The 19,143-nt window shown below is 51.7% G+C and overlaps 1 protein-coding gene across 5 annotated transcripts; it reads left to right on the top strand.

Moving 5' to 3' along the window:
* Positions 1–113: 113 nt before the first annotated feature.
* Positions 114–18,902, top strand: LOC108630217 (dentin sialophosphoprotein). Of its 5 annotated transcripts, none has more exons than XM_018033369.2 (13): positions 114–560; positions 4,419–4,483; positions 8,825–9,003; positions 9,163–9,343; positions 9,403–9,529; positions 9,676–10,636; positions 10,698–11,470; positions 11,537–11,857; positions 12,051–12,335; positions 12,462–12,817; positions 12,924–13,234; positions 17,032–17,094; positions 17,907–18,902. In XM_018033369.2, the coding sequence occupies exons 2-13, from the start codon at positions 4,440–4,442 to the stop codon at positions 17,993–17,995; spliced, it is 3,690 nt and encodes a 1,229-aa protein (XP_017888858.1). In that variant the 5' UTR covers positions 114–560; positions 4,419–4,439; the 3' UTR covers positions 17,996–18,902. The 5 variants fall into 5 exon arrangements, with proteins under 5 accessions (XP_017888858.1, XP_017888857.1, XP_017888859.1 ...); XM_018033368.2 differs by having other exon boundaries at positions 11,528–11,857; XM_018033370.2 differs by having other exon boundaries at positions 10,698–11,857; positions 12,924–13,165.
* The last annotated feature ends 241 nt before the right edge of the window (positions 18,903–19,143 follow it).

The following is a 19,143-nucleotide window of genomic DNA, read 5'->3' as shown; positions in this document are numbered from 1 at the left end:
CTGGGTTCGGCGCGTTGCGACGCCGCGGCGTCGGACCCGTCGGACGTCGAGAGCCGAGAGGCAGTGCCTCTGTTCGGGTTAGCTTCGCGACGGGTCGGGAGCCGTCGGCTTCGCTTGGCACTGGCATACGAGAGTAGAGGAGCGAGGAGCGTTGCCTTGCCAATGAGTAGCGCGACGCGGTACGCAGCGTAGGTACTTGACGTTCGCTCGGTCGTTATCGGTTGGCGACCAATTCTGTTCGACTGCGTCGTATCAGGTTATCGCGAAGCAACGTTTGCTCTTCCATTGGTCGGAGATGGTACTCGGGGGATCGGATGAAATTGTGTTAAACGCTTGAGAACATGATACGAAACTACGCATATCGATCCGAGGTTCGGGTGAAGTGAAGACTACGCGTAAGCGTAACCGTGCGTGTAGAGTCGTTAGGCAGCGTCGTCGTCGCGACGCGCCGCGATTACGCGCCACTTACCCGATTTGTTTTGACATGTGTGTGCCCTGCCATATTGGATTAACACCTCGCGTATTAAGGACCAAACTGGCGCGAGTTTCGCGCTAACAAGGTACGTCGAAATCCCTTTTCGATCGGTGTTCCGATTCCCCAACGGATGCTGCTACCTGTCCGCGAACCATCCTTCCTCCCGTGTTCGCTTCGATTCATCAACAAGTACTTGAACGCGTTCGCTGTCAGTCGAAAAGTTTATGTAACGACGTCGGAATATGGCCGTTGCGTCCTTTCCATCCGACGGGATCCAGAAAAGCTTGGCTTTCCCGTCGGACGGAACGCCCAGTAGTACGTATTAAACGAGATCGCTGGTTCCAGTTGCAACTGTCATATTTTTCGAGTCAAGGTTCGCGAACGTATTCGCGCGCGACCATTTCACGCATCGGTGATTCGCACGAAGGAAAATTCGCTCGGTCCGATCAGACACCGTCAAAGTATGAAATCCGTAAAATCGTTTACCGGATGGTTCTCGGATCGATCCGTGGTTCGCGGTGTAGAATCTGTTTCCCGACGGGACGACGCCAACGATGCGTCCTTGCTTTCGTTTTTGCGTTTCCACGGTTCTATGGAATCGCCGGTACACTTTCTAAAGAGAGTACTTCTGACAGGACACGATACAGCATAGAGAATGGTACGTGACGCAAGAGCGACAACGAGAATGGAGCAAGGTAGAAGGCAGCTGTGCCGTCGGCTGTCATCGAAGGGTGCGATTTTTTTTAACCCGTGTCGAACGGGTTACGTAATCCAATTGCTCCGTACCCGTGCGACTTGGTCATCGCGGTCGCGGTGATTCACCCCTCGTTCATTTTCGCGATTCTTCTCGCTGCGTTTTGCAACGCGCCAGCCTGTGCAGGAAAAAAACGTTACGCGAGAATGCGCCGGGACGATTCGCGTCATTTCCGCGTGTCTCTTGGACAAAAAAGAACACGCAAACATTGAACGTGACCCGCTTTATCCAACTTATTCTTAGGCATGGGCATTCGTTTAAAACTGTACCCGTGTACCTCCGTGTGTACGAGTGGGTGGAAGAGGGAGTGAGAGAGAGAGAGAGAGAGATAGAGAACGCGCGCGCACGTACACGTATACACGCGTACCGGATCGTCAATAAAAACACTTTTGCTGGATTTCGACGTCGATGACTCCGGACGGCGATTAATCGACGGGAAATAAATTGAAAGTCGGCGTTTAATCCGGCTCTCTTTGCGTCTGGACACTCGAGGAGCTCGTACACGGAACGAGTTTCTTCTTAATTAAAGAACCTAATTGCCGGCAGGAAAAAAGACGGTTCGTCTCGCGAGGTAAAGCGGCTCTTCGAATCGGAGCCACCACGTCACATCTTTTGTCTCGAAATCTCGAGCTAATCTCTCTCGGAACGCCGTATTTCTTAATCCCATTTGCGGCGGTCTCGCAATTCCGTATCGCGTTTAGTTATCGGTGGGTTATTAGGTCGGCCGACCTACGCGTGCCGCGAAACATATTTCGAACACCAGTTATTATTAGAGCTTTTCTCGAACATCCCATTTTCCGTTTTCCGGTACAGTTAGACGTGCCATGGCATCCGACGCTAAGAACGGTTCTTCGGCGAGCTCTAAATTCGGACAAAGAATATGGACCGAATTCGCGTCGGTAGTTTTATCGACGACTCGTTAACGATTCGTTATACGGCGAGGAATAAGCAGCGGCGGAACGGGGCGAAGGAGACGAGGGGGAAAAAAAAAGGACGAAATGTTCTTAACGAACGCAACTACCAGTAGGCATTTATCGGATGCGCGTACTTACATGCGGCCCAGACCGTATTCGCGCTTTTAATGAATAAAACTCGCCCGTTTACGGTCTGTGAAAGAAAATGCGTACGAGTGGAAATGCTGTTTAGGCGTACAGTAAACGTACATTGTGCTTCAGTAGCTGCGATACATATACACCGTCGAGTCGAGTTTTGTTTGAATTTGAATAGCGTCGAGTGTGTGTAGAGATGCCTGCTGGTATATGCTTCCACGCGTATCGTTATCCGACCGAAAAGGTTCGCTCGCGGTTTGATTTTTCGCTTCCGTCTAAATGAAATTCCTTTGCAGTTCGCCTGGCTAGACCCTCGGGGGGAAAGCTCGTTTCATATAAAACGCGTTGCGGTTACACGCGTGCCGATACGTCTCGATTTCTAACGTAACTCGTATATTTATCGCGAACATCGGCGAGACGGGAAGAAAAACTATGCTTAACTGAAGCGAGACAAAAGCTCGGTTGGCATCGTTTTTGCACGCGTGCCGCGATCGACCAGCGTGTGCGAGTCGCAAATGTACCGACCAACGGCTGCGACTCGTCGTTGTCGAAACGGTGAAACGCGGATGTTGCCCGAGCGCAACGAATGGAAGATGTGGGAACGCCGTGTCCTGCATTTCACACAGTTCCTCACCCTTTCCACCTTCTTTTTACCCTTTTTCGGGTCACCTTTGAACTCGGCGTCACGCCTAATCGCTGCGATTCCATTGCCACTCGCAACGAGCTCTCTCTCCCTCTCTCTCTCTCTCTCTCTATCTCTCGCTCGCTGGCTGTTCTCCTCTGTCATCTCTGTTCACCTTCGTTGCGTCAGTCGCGAATTTAGCACGCGTGGGTAATCGACGAGCAACTACGCAATAAAAAGCTGCGAGCGTGTGCGTGTATGCCTACATCGCATTTCTTTCCAAGGTTCGATTCTGATTCATCGGCTCCTTAAATCGATTCTATCTCGGTTTCCTACTTACTTTGCATTTAAAACTCGCTCCGACTCGCTACCGATGGATCAGACGTATCTTTTATTTGTTTGTTCGACCCGAAACTTGTGAAAGGGTGGGAGATTAAACAACGGCTCGGGTAGTTTTCGAGACGAGGAGGAAAAATGAGACGGGAATCCATTAAGCGCGACGTCTCTTATTCGGTGAAAATCTGCACGTCCTGATTACGGTATTTACGAGAGCAACGGCGTGGCGAGGCTCCATTACGAGTTACTCTAGGAAACGGTTCGGCTTCCCTTACACTTTCACGGTGCACACAATTTCGCTGAGAACGACGCAAACGTTTCGGCATCGATTAAGTTTAAGTTGGAAATCGCGTGCCGTTCTTTCTCCTCGCGTTATCGATTTCTTATGAATGGAGGAGTCGAGGAGGCAGGCGAGAGGGGGTAACAAAAAGTACAAGGTTAGGCTGCAACGTGGATGGACGGACGGGTGGATGGACGGATGGATGGATGGACAGAGATGAGCATACGCTGGAGGTTGGTCTCGTAAAATATGCAAGCTGCAATCACGTCTCTTGAATAGAAAAGGTCAGGAACAGAGAGGAAAGGAGAAGGAGCTCGCGAAGTCGAGCAAGGGACAGCGAACAGGGGGAAGGGAGCAGACATTGCGAGAGTAACAGAGAGAGAGAGAGAGAGAGAGAGAGGAGTTGCGAAGTGAAACGTGGAAAAGGGAGGAGGGGAAAGTGGAAAGAATGGCGAGTGGGAGATGATAGCAACGTTGAGAGTACAAGTAGAATCGTGGACCGAGACAGATACTGGCAGGAAGAAAAGGGTCCTGAGAGAGAGAGACGGGGCGAGAGGGGAAACGGGAGAGACAGATAAAGAGAGAGAGCCGAAAAAGAGAAAAGGAAAAAGCGGTATGTACCCTCGACGCGTTTTGAAGAGCACCGGTCGTAATACTGCTGAAACTGCGAGTCCCTCTTCTGGCTCGTTCCGCTGCGTTCGCAAAAAATTTTCATAACTAACCGATCTACCGGCGCGATTTCCCTCTTTTCTTCCGCCGTCCCGTTCGATCCGCCGCAGTGGCCGTCGCCGCGGTACGCGTCCGATGAAATAACTTGGCACCGGACAAGATTCCTCCTCTTCTCGCGGACGGATCGCGCGGAGCCAGCGTAAAACTGACACGGAACGCTTGGTTTGTTTCAGGTCGGGGGCGATCAATGCCCGATGGCGTGGACTGGAACGCAACGCTGGAGAAATCCTGCTCCAGAGTAAGTCGCGTTCTCTAAAAGGGAATATCCGAAATAGGTTGGAGCCTCGGAACGGCCCGTTTCTTTCCCGCTTCGATTTCCGATGCACCGTGCAACGGGCAACTTGACATCGACATTGGCCTTTGACCGGCGGGTATCCGTCTTGAAAACGCGCGAAAATATCTGACGTACGATGAAATAGGAATAGACGCGAACGCGAGCGGCTCGTTCCGACCGTCGAATCGATATTACGTACACTATCTGCCGCGGAAGCTTTCGACCTCGCCGAAGGAGGGACGGACGGAGTCTCGTCGTCGGGCCTCGAGCATCTTTGATCGGGATCCCAGGGTCTCGATTGGACGCCTCGTCGCGATTCTAATTATGAATAATCGAGAACGGTGTCTGAGGAAATTCGCGTCGTAAGCGTTACTCGGTTCGAACGCCGGTGGTGGACTAGCCGCGCCAAAGTATCGATCTTTTTCCTAGAACCGGTGAAATTCGTTTGCTTTGCCTAACGAACCGAGGCATATTGCCTGATCTAGGTTTAATAGCTGGCCGGATCAAATAATCGGTTATCGGTAGCGGCGAAGAACCGAGAATAGGAGAAAAAGGGCCAAGGAGGAGAGTGGAAGCAGTATCGGCAGCAGACCAATTAACTACTTATAGGCAGCATTCATCGGCTCGACAATCGACCGGATCGATTCGGGGTGAATAACTTTTTCCACTCGCGGTCTACGTAGGTGCACGCGTATCGATGCCGCGCGCGATCTGGATCTGGGCTAAACCGTCGTCGTACCGTACACCGTACGGTCTCCGGCATGGTCAACTTTTTGCGAATCTCGCGAGATGCTTCGCCGGCGGCGGATCGATCGGCTAAGAAAATGTTCACCGAATCCGTAGGAACTAAATATGTGCATACGTAAGTAAGCGCTCGACGGCGTGGGAAGTTGAATGCCCTCTGGAAGCACACATACATAGTAGCTGCGCGGAGCCGATGTCACTTTATTCGATAATTGACAGCAGCGAAAATCCTGGCAGACGCCGGCAATCGCATTATCTCCGAAAGCTTCACGGTTAACTTTACGTCCATCCTGGTCGACTCTCGCGTGTCCTCGGAATAGGTCCATGTACGAAGACTCTCCCGAGAGTAACCGACCTCTCTCGCTTAATATCCGAGCCTGATCATATTTTCGTCCCGTCCGAGTTGGAGACAGCTCGAATTTCTATCCGCTCGTCGATTCTCACCATGGTTACCTAAAAACGCGTAATTCGATGGAGAGTTCCCGAGTTGGCTGCGATTAAATTTACCCATTAGCCGACGCGTTAACGCGATTTCCTCGGACCGCCGGAAGGGCTCTCCGCGACGTCTTATTACGTCGATCGATTAATCGGAAGTCATTTCGCCCGAGAGCCAACCAAAAATTGCCAAGCGTACTTATTAAGAGGCAATCCCTCTCGGTCAGAGATTTTATGTAATCTTGACGACACGCTAAATTAAACGCGAGTAACGACGTAACTCGTGTTAGCATATAACTGATATACTGGCTAGGTACGGCCGTCACACCCGTACTCCACCCATTCCGTACACTCCTGTCCACAAGTCTCAGGAGACGGTACCCTGATCACCGGAATTATACCGGGATTCATCGTAACGATTCGTTTTTATCGGTATTACTTCACGTTCTATAGCGCACAGTTTCGTTTATACGATTTTCCACTCGGCTCTTTCGATAGGCAATAAGCGGTCGGAAGCGTGCATCGCGAGCTTGTGAAGAGGAGTGTATGCGTTCTCACACACACACGTACGTAGCCACGGTATATCCGCGAAGAACCGCGCGTTCATCGCGCATCCTTTTAATCGATCGATATACCGAACGAGGAACGATTTGGGTCGATGAACTCTGGTCTCTGGTCTCGTTCCGCGCTCCTCCCGTTCGTTCTACTCTGTTATTTTTTTCGATCGAACGGATTGCCGGCACTCGAGCATCTCGCGTCGGTATTCGCGACAAAATCCAGCTACAAACGCGAACAAAGGCTACGTCTGTCCGATTTCAGTTCGTTCTATGGCCGATGTTTCGAAACACAGTTTTTCGAAAGCTCGAGTCGTCTTCAAATCGGAGGGATAAATGCGATTCGAGCGCGTTTTATCCTACGTACATAGATGTATATGCGGGTTATTGTACGCGTCGTGGGGGACGCGACGAAGCGACGCAGGACACGCGTATCGACCACTGACCCATATTCGAAAACGGCTGCGCCGCTCGATACCCATCGATTTCCTCGATTCGCTAATACGTTTCGCAAACAATGAACCTTGTCCTCCTCCTCCTCCTCCTCCTCCTCCTTCGCTTTCACCTCTCTCGCGCGCGTCTCCACCAGAAATAATCGGGAGGACGAACGAGCGAACGTAAATGGGTAAATAAGTTCCGTTCGCTGGAGAACGTGTAACGAGACGGAAACGTGTATAATTAAACGGCAGAGGGAAGATTGGTTCGCCCGGAAGGTTGGCGACACGAGAGACAAAGTTGAATTTCGGAATTACTGGGGAAAGGGACCAAACGGGGATGGCGCCTACAGCTCGTGTGTAAACAATCCTAATTGGAAGGCAATCCAGAAGCGAGAGGCGCGTCGTTGAATCGGGCCCGAGCTTTTTCCATGGAATTTCTGTCAATTGAACAGTATCAACTGAGAGGGAGACAGAGAAACGGGTTTTCGAAGCTAGTCAGAGAATTCCCTGCATCGTTTCCTTCCTGCCGCTCCTCGCTAATTAATCGACGAGCCCCCCGAACGTTTGATCACTCTTTTCAACTGTCCGCGGACTGTTATCCGCGAAAGTTGTTGGGACAGTTTACGAGTTAAAGCGATAGACGACGCGAGCCTGTCGGTGGTATCGAGAACGGGGAGAGTATCGTGTGACGAAACCGGCTCGGACGTTCTTTGAACCGCAGAAAGTTGACGAGATTAGTTTACGGCGAAACCCGAAACGCGGGATGAAAATCCACTTGCGCGAAGCGTAATAAAACGAGTAAGCACGAGTTAAATAAGCCGAGCTGCCGGGGCGACTCGTTACGACGGAATCCGAATTCGAGAAGTTATCCTGCTCGAAAAGAATGTGGCGCAGCCACGCGATTCTCTCGTTCCAGCAGCTTTCGGCCAATTACGATGTTGAATTATGAATCAAACGTTAACGAGCCTGACGACGCGCTGTTGTGTTCTGTACCCGTGGCGCTGAAAAGCTGAACAAGGAAGCAAACGCGAAGGGAACGAAACGAAAGAAAAGGAGAATGGATTTCTGTTCTTTGTTCCACGGTTAGAACATTTTGCTCGGAGCAAACTCTCTCTCGAAGAACGACCTCTCTCAAATTACTCTCGCTCCTACTCCTGTCTCGATTCTCCAGCGCACCGGGACTCATATTTATTCGGCAATTTTTTAGCTACCCCGACGAGCGTTCCCCTTTGAATTACTACAATTTCCCGTCTTGTTACCACGTCGGACGATCTCTCAGCCCGTTACGAGATCGAACGATCGGTTTCCCTTTCTCTGTAGACGAGTGCGTGCGAGCGTACACTCGATTCTCGACTCGCAGAGAAGCGGAATAGACGCCGCGCCGCGAGGTTGGATCGATGATCAGTTGGAATAACAAGCGCGCTTTTTCTCCACTCGTCGTCGACGACGACAAAGTCTGTTTCTCTCGATGGTCGCGTTTTCGCGATAATTAACAATCGCGATTGCGGCCGTGGCTACGAGCACGACCCCGGCGCGACGCGACTCCGACTCGGCCGAGCAAAGAACCGCATTGCGTCAGTACGCGCGCGGGTCGGGTCGGTTTGTCGGTGCCGCCTCGCAACTTTCCTCGCCGATCTACCCCTCGTTCGCTTTCCTCTCTCTCTCTCTCTCTCTCTCTCTCTCGCTTCTCCCTGACCTCTACGCGTCCTACCCTCTCCGTCCCCGTGCCGACCTCTTCGAACCCCTCCTTTCTTCTTCCTTTTTCGCTTCACCCTCGCCTTCTTCACCGTCTCCTTCTTAGGCGCCGACCTCCTCAACCTCAACGTCACCTTTCCCGTCATTACCAACACCACTACCACCGCGCCTATTACCGTTACCCGTTGCCATTAGCCATCCGGGCAACGCACCTATCTCTCTGTCATCGTTGCCCCGAGTCCAGCCACCACCAGTCGATCGCCTCGATGACGTCCTCCTCTTCGAATGGTTAACTAGACCACGCGTGAGAACGTTGTACTCGAAACGGATACCCACCTCGCGTAGTAGGAAAACGGGAACGATGCTCCAAGACGAGGAGCGCTTAATCGGATGTTACGCGCGCGATCTCTATAGAATCGAAAACGATACGTTTGTTCCAGAGGTGACGATGTACAACGATCGATCGAGCTGCTGGACAAAGTGCTCTCAGAGTACGACGAGCACGAAGCAGAGGGCGAAGGTGGTGGAGGAGCCGGAAGCGGCGCAGGTGTCGGGGATTGCGGCAGCACCACCGAACCGACTATCGCCCTCACGCCCGACGACGAGAGCCCGTCCTTAGGTACTTCCCGATCGATTCTCAATCGATTCCCCCTCCGATCTTTCCTCGTTCGATCGAACGAACGATGAACGATGTTCCGTCAAGATTTGCATATGCACGATACCCGTACATGAATAAAGAGAGAAGCTGACGTTTGGTAAGATCGTATCCTATCGGTAGGGCATCAATCCGAGGACGACGGGTACATGAGCATGAATGGACGGAAGGCGAAAATGGCCCTGGTAGCACTGCGTCCGGTACCAGATTGTCCAGAGCCACAGGATCTCGCCGGTATATCCGGTCAGGAGTTCCCACCGCCGCCTGAGGAGGCCGAACGAATCATCTCCACGCTTTTACCAATGTAAGGCTCGACGATCGAGTCGATTCGCGTTCGAGAAATCAATGCACGTTTCTCTCTAGGGTGTCGCCGAGTAATTCCTCCAAGAGGAGCAGCCACTCGTCGGGTCGTAGGAGCGGACGACAGCAGTGGATGGAGGACAGCATAAGGTGCGGAAACGATAGCGCGGTCACCACCCAAACGACCCTCGTGAGTATACTCGACGAGCCCCGGCGATCCGAGAACGTAGCACGAAATTGTAAATCGTTCCGCACGGCCCATCTTCCCGTCTTCCACCTTGGTCGCGAACGTCGAAGCGGCCACTTCACTCCAAGATGCATTGTATTTTCACGCAGCCTAAAACGCGTCATCAGAGACCTTACGGATGGGAGAACGGGACCGGCGAACGAAATTCGAGATTGGTCGAGCCTCCGAGTCCACCGAGCAAATTTGCCAGCCTCCCGTACGATGGCAAAGTGTCGTTCGGATGGATTCCGCCGAGGACGAATCCGACGACCGTCGAGAAGCACCGCGAGGTCAGGCGTCGCTCCTCCGAAGAGGAGGAGCTCGAGGGTAACGGTAAGAATCATCATCGACAGAGCTACGAGAAGGATCGAGCGTCGACCCGTTCCCGGAAGCAACGTCAGAGCAACGAGATAACCAAGTCGAGCAGCGTGGAGGACCGGCTGTTGATGAATCACGAGGAATCCGAGCAGAGCGGTGCTCGTCGGAGAAACGACTCGGACTCCAGCGAGGATAGATTCTCGAGGAATTCCGAGTCCGAGAGATCTTCGATCCCGAGGTCGAGCTCGGTCAGCGTCGAGAGGTTCTCGATGCGAGCCACCTGCGGCTCGTCCGACTTCTCCAGGGCGAACTCGACCTCGAACGAGAGATTCAATTCCGACTTTTCGATAGCCGTGGCCAGCGCCAGTTCCAACGATCGCGTGTCCATGCCCACCTCCGATCCTTTCTCCATTCGAAACCTAGACTTCGTCTCGTTCTCGTTGCCCACGCGGGCCGATTCGAACGAGAGATTCTCGGCACCGACTTCGGACAGGTGCTCCGAGGAGCGATACTCGGACGTGTTCTCGACCAGGAACTCGGACTTCTCTACCAGAAATTCGACCGACTTCAGAACCCAGTCCGAGGAAGAACGATTCTCGGACGATTCCCTGGAGGAACTGCTGCCACCCCCACCCGCGATCAGCAAGAGGCATTCGATAGCTTGGGAGGTGTCCCTCGAGGACGATCCCCTCTACGCCCCGGGGAGTACCAAGGTGATAGGCAGAAGACGACGTAAAAGCAGTGACGTATCCAGTAAGTGTTGAGATTTTTCGTTCAAGTGACTGCGAATGCCAAACCCTGCGTCAATTTCCAGGCGTCGGTTCGGCGTCGAAGCTTCGCGATTTCGACGATTGGCAGGATCCGCGATTGTCTACCACCGACGACGATCTAGTCTCGCCGTACTCGGATTCGTCGACGAACGAACTCGATCAGATACGGCCGCAAGAACTGACGAAGAACGGTACCTACGTGATCCGTCGCGGTCGAAAGAAAGAGCGGAAGAGTTTACCGAAACCGCCTACCAAAACTAAAAGCTTGTCGTTCGATAACAGCGAAGAGAATCGATTGTCCGACGGGAAGCGATACTCGAGCACGTTCGACAATATCAGGAGTCTCCTGAGGGACAATAAAATGAACGAACCGATGGACGATGCACCGGCCGTGGAGTATGCGGCAGCGGTTCCGCCGGATCTAGTCAGAGTGGTCTCGCTTCCGGCGATCAACGACGAGACCGGAAATTGGCCTAGAGAGTTGGAGGTGACGGTGGAAGAAGAGGAATCGTCAGACCTTTCAGACAAGGATAAGAAGACGCGAGAAACGTCTTCGTCGTTATCGTCGAACGATAAACCCTCGAGAGGCGAAACGAATCACGGATCGAGTAGCGCGTGCAACGGCGTCTCTCTCTCGGCTTCGAACAGCTATTCGATAGGGTTTGCGACCGGTGGGACCGCGGACGAGCCAACTGCTCCGAGGAAATCACCAAATCCGAACGAGCACCGGCACGCGTCCAAGATTCCGGTCAATTTGTTGATCGAAGATCAGATCGTGAAGAAGGCGTTGAAGGAGAACCGTCGACAGCTGGAAAAGGTGAGCGACGCTATCAAGGAGATCGAGAGCGTGAAAAATAGCGAGTCTTACTCGGAGGGGAAGCAGCGGTGGACGCGGACCGAGGACACGAGACAGGGAAGGAAGAGCAGCCTCGAGAGCGAGTCGAACGACCGGGAACGGAGTATTCTGTTGGACTCGCGATGCAAGAAGCAGCAGCTGGACTCCGACCTCGATTCGGACACCGCGTCGAAGACCAGCCCCGAGACGACGGATATCGAGGGGAGACGAGCTAACGGGACGGAACTGTATTCATCGGGAAAGCGGCAGAGACGTCAGAACGGCGTCGAGGGCCACAAGAACGATCAAAAGCAAATCGAGAACGTGATCGATGCCATTCTCGAAGACTCGAAAAACCCAGACTTTCAGGTAAACGTTCGATCCACGATTTGTTTCACTAATTATTAGACCGCGAATATCATATGCAATTACGTGCTATATATCAAAAACTAACTGCATGTTTCAATGTTTAAATGAAACGTTTTCTTCTACATCCTTTTACTACGATCCATATAAAAATCCTCTCTGGTAATTATACGTGGAAATTGCGATTCGCTCGCAGGTGAGCGTGGAAGTCCTCGAGTTTCCCCCGTTGCCACCGTCGCCCGTCGAGGAGGCGGACGAGGAATGCGCGGATATCGGGCAAAGCTCGGTGATCGCTCCAAAACCGAAAGCTAGCAATCGCACGATGGAGTACAGACCCCGAGTACCACCTCATCGGGCACCCATCGCCAATCACTCGTTCTCCGATTCGAAGGATCAGCAAACGTCTCTCAATACCAGATCTATGGACGCTGGATTTACTCGGGGTAAAAGAACGCCTACTGCCACCAATTCCAGACGAGAGGTGGGTGTTTGATCCTTTATGTCGGATCGGGTAAAGGAACGAGATTGCATCCGCATACGTGATACGCACATACGCATCGCTTATCAATAATCGCGCGATAGCGCAAAGTAATCGATGGTTGTCTAGCAGCAAATACCCGTCGAGCGAAGGACTTTGCCCACGGATCTGCCCGGTCCATCGAGAAGGCGGCCCTTCACGAAGAGGCACTCGCCGTCGTCGATGGAACCGTGTTCCTCCGCCGGCAACGGCAGCTGCGCCAACAGCGTTACCGCGAACGGTGCCAGTAACAGCAGCAACAACAACGGTTCCACCATCGGAAACATGGCGACTGGTAGTAGCGGGATGCAGACCTCTTGTTCGCTTCCGGAGACTCCCGTCTTCGCCAGGGGAAGCGACATTCCTAGAACCCCTCAACACGCGAGCAATCCTACTCAGATGCGCCGGCAACCTGGTTTGTACGCTCCAACCATGGCTACCACCGGGTAAGAATACGCGGCCCAGCGTCGCCCCGACTTCTCCATTCGCCAAGCGAAAGATGGAAAAGAGGACGTGGTAAATGGGAAATGGGGCGTTTGAACGTGCCAACAGGTATCGGAGGAACAACCCGGGGCTGGAACAGGCGATAATCGGGACAGAGCTGTTGCGATTAGCCGGGGGACCGAATCGCGGGTGGTATCCGACCAGGAAGGCGAATCAACCGCGACCGGCGTCGATCGAGCACCTAGAGCGATTGAACAACGCGTACGATCCACGGTTGGCCGGTACCGGGGACCAGAGGAAACCGTTGACACTGCCTACCAACATCACACCGAACAAATACTTCGGCCAAAGTAAGCACAGCTCTGCCTCCAGCACTCGCGAGGCGCTACGGAGGGTCACTAGCTTGCTCATCAAGAAAGGTAAGCGCTGGAATTTGCGCTATTACAAAGAGACGACACCAGCGATCGCCTGTGTCCTTTGGAAAACACGATGTCCCTCGTTCTAGCGCGGATTTCCACGGCTCGGTTTGCAATCTACAATGTCCCAAGCGAAACGAGTCGCGTCGCTCGCGCGCCATTCGTTTCGCTTCCAATTGTAACGCCGGCCGTATTGTTCGTTCGAATCGAACCGTGAAAATTCGCCTCGAGCCAGCTCGGTTCGCCGCGAATCAACGTTTTTTGATCCTCCGCGTATACCAGCTATCTACCATTCTGTCTTATTCGTTCCGACAGATCAAAAAACAGTTTTTCGCTGAGCAAACGCATTCGCAGATCGAGCACGCTTTTCAAAATGACGATTGACGGTTCACGCTTAGATTTAAACGGTGTATTCTCCGATCAAGTCAAGTTAATCTTTGTCATCGTTGTTCCAAAAGCTCAGCCGGATCGAGTTTTCGAACGGTGTCACGTATTTTCGGAATCTACGGAGTAAACAAGCGCGAACAATTTCCCTGACTCGTTTCGTACGTGACCTTTCGTGGCACTCAGTGTCACCAATTTAATTCTTTGCTATGTCATTCATCTCTTTCGTAGAATTATTTATTTCCTCCTCTCGCGCATTCCATCGTAAGAAAGAGATGAAATTTCTTTCCTACGATCGACTGCTAATTGTATGTATATTTATACTGTATTGAGTGTTTCGTTTTCAAATTCTTTCCGTGTCGCGCAAGCTGGCATCCGACTGCTTCTTTTACGAGTCCGACAGCATTTCCTACTTTGATATCTATGCTTTGGCAGTTTGCAAAGTTGCTCTGGCTGTTACATTTTTGATTCGAACTTGCCTCGCGACTCGCGTCCAAGGGGAAGCTCGATGGTTTTCCGGTGAAACCACGCGCCTCCCCCGTTCCGCGCGTCAGTGCAGAGTGGTTCCATCTGGTGAAAGCTCCGCAACTGAACAGTTGGGACGAATCAACTGACCTTGAAAATATGAACGCGCGAGAGACAAGAAGGATGGGAGAACGCGGCCTCCTCCGCATGTTACATGCCGCAGGCTAGTCTCCGTACATTTCCACCCGGCCGCGACTGCCTTTTCTTTCTCCCGTTGCTCGAGACCGACGAGCTCTATTCCTTTTACCTCGATTTATCGCGTCCTCTTCACCCTTCGTATCATAGTCGCCGATCGAAAGACCTCGCGTGCGTGTAGAACGTTTCGAAAATCGTCTTACGAGACGTTTTCGAGTCTTGTAACGCGGACTGGGTTCGCCTGTGTGTGCGTTCATTTCTTTTCGAACAGCGAGGCCGGTCAGGGCAGTGGAAGAACCGGTATAATAAGAATGGTAAACGCCGAAGACTCACTAGAAAACTAGGGACCGAGGATTTCCACTTTTCAACCGTATCTCCCGAGTACGAACCGTTATGTCTCGCGTTCTTTCTCCCTCGTGTCGTCCACTATTGATTCAACCATATATACATACGTATGTACGTACGTACGTACATAGGAGAAAATGTTCATTCATTCTTGCTTTCCTGATGTTCTCTTCGACACCGCGCCTCCACGGCTCCGTAGAGACGTCGCGTATCGATCTCGTCGCGAACAACCGCTTGATGCACGCGCGAGTACTCGGAATTATTTATTAGCTAAATCGACTTTGAAAGTGAAGAATTTGGCGGCGACATCGATGGAGAAAGCGAGCGCGGCGTCGTCGGATCAATACTCATCCATGTGGACGATACCGTCTCTCTCGTTTACGCGTTGCATTCGCATCGCTGCGTTTTCCATCTTCCAATTTCGAACCATTTCCAGAGCCAACCACCGTTCTACGATCATCGGCTAACTGCGAACGGTGGCAATTCGTAATACGATTCGATTCGTAGAGCAAGGAGGAACGCGGCGACGCTCGTTCGAGCGTTATCGGTGACAATTTGCGTATTTATAGAACGCGGCGGCGGTATCGAAAAAGAGGTTCCGCGCATGACCACGCGATAACGCTTATCCTTTGTTCAACTTTTCGCCTCGGACATTCTCTTTAGAGTTTCTCGAGAAACGCCGTCGATCGTTTCCGACGGTGACCGTCGGTCGAAGGGTAAAGGCGATTGACCAGCGGGGATGTTTTCGGTTTAGGTAGTAAAGGGATGGACGAGTAGGCAGGCAAGGGCGTGTGGGTAGCCGGAAGGACACCAGAAGGGGTGACTAGCTCGCCCCACGCCGCGCAGGGATGGTGGTAATCGTTAGTCTCGTCTGCTGTTGCCGGTTGCCGTTGCTCTGTCTAGCAACCTTCTCTCCTGAATCCGGGGTCGTTCCCTCGACTCTCTGCTCTACACGCATACAAAATACCTCCCGACACACGTACTCCTCTGCCTCTTATCACTCTCCGTTCTTTCTTTCTACTCGTTCGTTTCCATTCTTCCTTTTCTTCTATTCTCTCGTCGTCGAGAAAAATCCTTTCATCGATTAATCTCGCTCGACGGCATTGTCAATTGACGAGAAGGTTTCAGAGTCTCGACGATTATTGCGGGGAAGAAAGGATTTTTTTACTTATCCTGTTCTCGATCTCTATGGATCGAGCAGAGGAGCGAGTGGAACATTTGGTCATCCGAGAACGTCAGCTGGTTTCAGTATGTCGGGATTCCGTCCGTCCTTGGGCAAACTTAATCTCGCTTTCCCTTCGCCTTATCTCTGGCCAGCGTTCCCCGAATTTCTGTCGTTTCTACCTCGAGATAGACTGCACTGTGTCCCCTCGTGAGTAAAAATCGACCGATCCGGAGGTGATCGTCGCTTCTAAGATCATTTCGTATTCGATCGCGGTTCACGAAATCTCGTCCGATACAGATTACGTTGTTTAGAGAGAGATAAGAACCTTAGTCAATGTGGCATTGAACAAGAACCCTAGGACAAGGCCGTGACCTCGATCGAAGGTAACGTTCTCGGTGTTTCATTCGTTTCTCGTCGAACGATTTCGCTGGAGTACCCGGGAAACGAGTTGGAAAGTAGAGAGGCTCTGGGAAAACTGCCATCCGTATTGTAATCTGAATTATTCGTTATCGGTTATCGACTCGTGTCGTGCGATTCTCGCGTCACGAGGAAACAGGCTTTCTCCGCGGTGGGACAGAATAAAAATCGCGAGACGATTAATAAGAGGATGTAAACTCGTTCGAAGTTGAAAAACCGTCGGCGGAGAGTGAGCCCCCTCCGTTCTGTCATCTCGGAACAGCCGTTGAAACAAGATATGGAGAGGATATTATTATCCTCCCAGAAATAGAGTCGAGAAACACGGTACAAAGTTAGGCCGGTGGCCGAATAAACTCGCGATAGAAAGGACTTTAGCCTACGGTCGATCGATGACGATTCGCAATACCACGGAGGAGAGAACACGGACACTGCCGTTTTAGCAGTGTCTTCTCGGTGGTATAATATAATAGAATTGTCCGATACCAATTAGCATGTGTACGCACACGCGTTGCTCGTACATGCGTTCATTGTTGCGCTTATTTGTCGCTCGGTTATCGGTGTGTTTTTTATAGATTCGCGATGGCGCTTCTTTTTCCTTGTTTTGTTGCGAGCTCTGACGAAACGTTGATAAATCGGATTAAGAGTCGTCGAGCAATCGAACCCTGTCTTCGCTGTCGCGTTGTTTATCTGGCATGACGGTTTTGTTTGGCCGATCTCCAAATTCCCATTTTTTACTTTGATCGCATCGATTCTTTTACCAGCTTTTCACATTGAGAAGCGACCCGTCCGTTGAGACTCTGAAGCGAGGCTCGTGTCGTTTCTTTTTCAGGAAGCGGAAGCAAAGATGGGAAGAGCGGGAAGGACAACGCGTCACCGTGTGGACCTTACGCCGGTAAGTGACCGCGAATCGTTGCAGCGTATCAGGTGAAACGAGCTCTCCGGCGTTCGAACGTTCATCCTTGTACTCCTCGACTTCGGTATTCTTTATCTCGTTGCGTCGGTAATGGCTCGGGTACGCGCGCGCTCGTCAACAGACACAGGACACGGTATTCCAAAATATCCGTTCCCTTTCCACGAGGAGTTCGCTAATGTTCGCCTCGGCCTTAGTCTGGACAGCTAACAGCGATTCTATTAATATTCTTTGGTTATTTTTGAAAACCGCCTCTTACCGAGAAGAACGGCTACGCGTCTTCAACGGTCTAAACAAGGATCCCGTTAGGATAGGTGTATTTTCGTGGATCGCGATGCAAAGTAGCGAGTATCAGACACGCCCAGCCACGACAGTTTCCGTCTACTAGCCGCGCTACCACTATTCGTATTGATCCGTACGCATCGTTCACTCGTCTCTGGCATCGCGCCGCTTCTTTTCTTACTTCCTGCCTTCCTCCTTCGAGGCGTAATTACCTGCGGGCAACGAAGAAAGGAGAGACGGATTTTCCGCGTTCGATCGTCGAACGGTGACGATCGTTGCTCGTGTCGGGCGTCGTGCCGCGTCGAAGGAAAGGCCGGAAAGAGCGTCGATTATTATGCAGCCGGCAGACAATTGCCAACGGCTTCCCCTATTAACATACAGCGAGAGTAAAAACGTGGATGAAATACGTGACAAATCCCTGCATATGCTCCAGTACAGCGACGGCGCGGCCGGACGGGGGGAGGAGAGCGATAGGCCGATGAGAGAAGGAAAGAGTGACGTTTCTGTTTCAGCGGCCGAGTGCGGGGACGCGCCGAAGAAAAAGGGATTCTTCAAGGGTTTCTGGAAAAGGTCTCGCCACTACTCGCTGGAGAACCAATAGCCCAGGTCAGGCGGTGGTAAGGTGACGAGCAGCCAGGAACGACAGAGACGAGGGCCGCCGCGGCAACGACACCGTTACCGGCAACACGTCGCGACGACCACGACCGCTTTCACGCACAGTGCTTGCTGCTGCATCCTACAGTAGCCTCTCCACTCGGTGTCCCCGTAAACCGAACCGAACCATCGCCGCCAACGATCTGTCTACCGTGCGATCGCGTTCTTTCCTCCGCGATCCACGTCTCCTTCAGGTTTTAATTCCGCCCGAGATCGGTGCCACGTCCAACGAGCTACGTCGGTCCGTGGGTACATTTCTTTCATACGCATTACGTCTTTATTTCTCCGCCTCAGCGTCGACTGTCCGGTCTCATTCATTTTCTCGTGTTCGTCGTTTCGTTCTGAAACGGTGTTTGGTTCATTTGCCGGCTTGATCGGCGATCATCCGATCGGGACGAACGGTTAGGTAGAAACGAACGAGGGCTACTGGGTCGATCGGCGATGCAAAAAAAGAAGTACAACGGGTCGGTTTTCTGACGATCGATCGACCGATCGCGAGCACCCTAGGCGTTTCTTTTTCCGGTATCCAACATTGCGCGAGATCCATCTCTATAGACGCTCGATAATAAAAACTTATTAACTATCCTGTATCCGAGTACTCGAGAGTATTTAACACACGTACGTACTTTAGGCCGCGTTAGGTGACGTATGCCACAAGCAATAGAGAAAGGGGAGAGCGTAGGAAAACGTATTATAGAAACAATATCTTATACAAGGATCACGACCATGTTAAAAGAGTACCCTTGTACTAAACATATTTATTATTAATATCCGAACGATTTGTAACTGTACGAACGAAACGTTTCGCGCGTTTCGTATGTTACCTTATAAATATTATTTTGATTACATCATCACTTGTGTGTCATCAAAATCACCATCATCATCATCATCGTCATCATCGCCATCGTCATCTTCATCGTAGTTCCTTTTATCGTTCCTGTCGGCATCGACTTCGTATCTTTTTTTATCACTCATCCCCGTCGATGAGCCTTTCTGTTCAGTTTTCGGTCTTCGCCCCTTTAAGGATGTACTGCCTATACAGTCAATCCCAAAAGCTTATGTACCTTAGAAAAAGGTACTGACATCCTCTACAAG

This window comes from Ceratina calcarata, unplaced genomic scaffold (assembly GCF_001652005.2).
Source record: "Ceratina calcarata isolate Rehan_Ccalc_2016 unplaced genomic scaffold, ASM165200v1 scaffold71, whole genome shotgun sequence".
Taxonomy (NCBI): domain Eukaryota; kingdom Metazoa; phylum Arthropoda; class Insecta; order Hymenoptera; family Apidae; genus Ceratina; species Ceratina calcarata.
The sequence above is the reverse complement of the archived record's forward strand: the minus strand, read 5'-3'. Positions and strand labels throughout refer to the sequence as shown.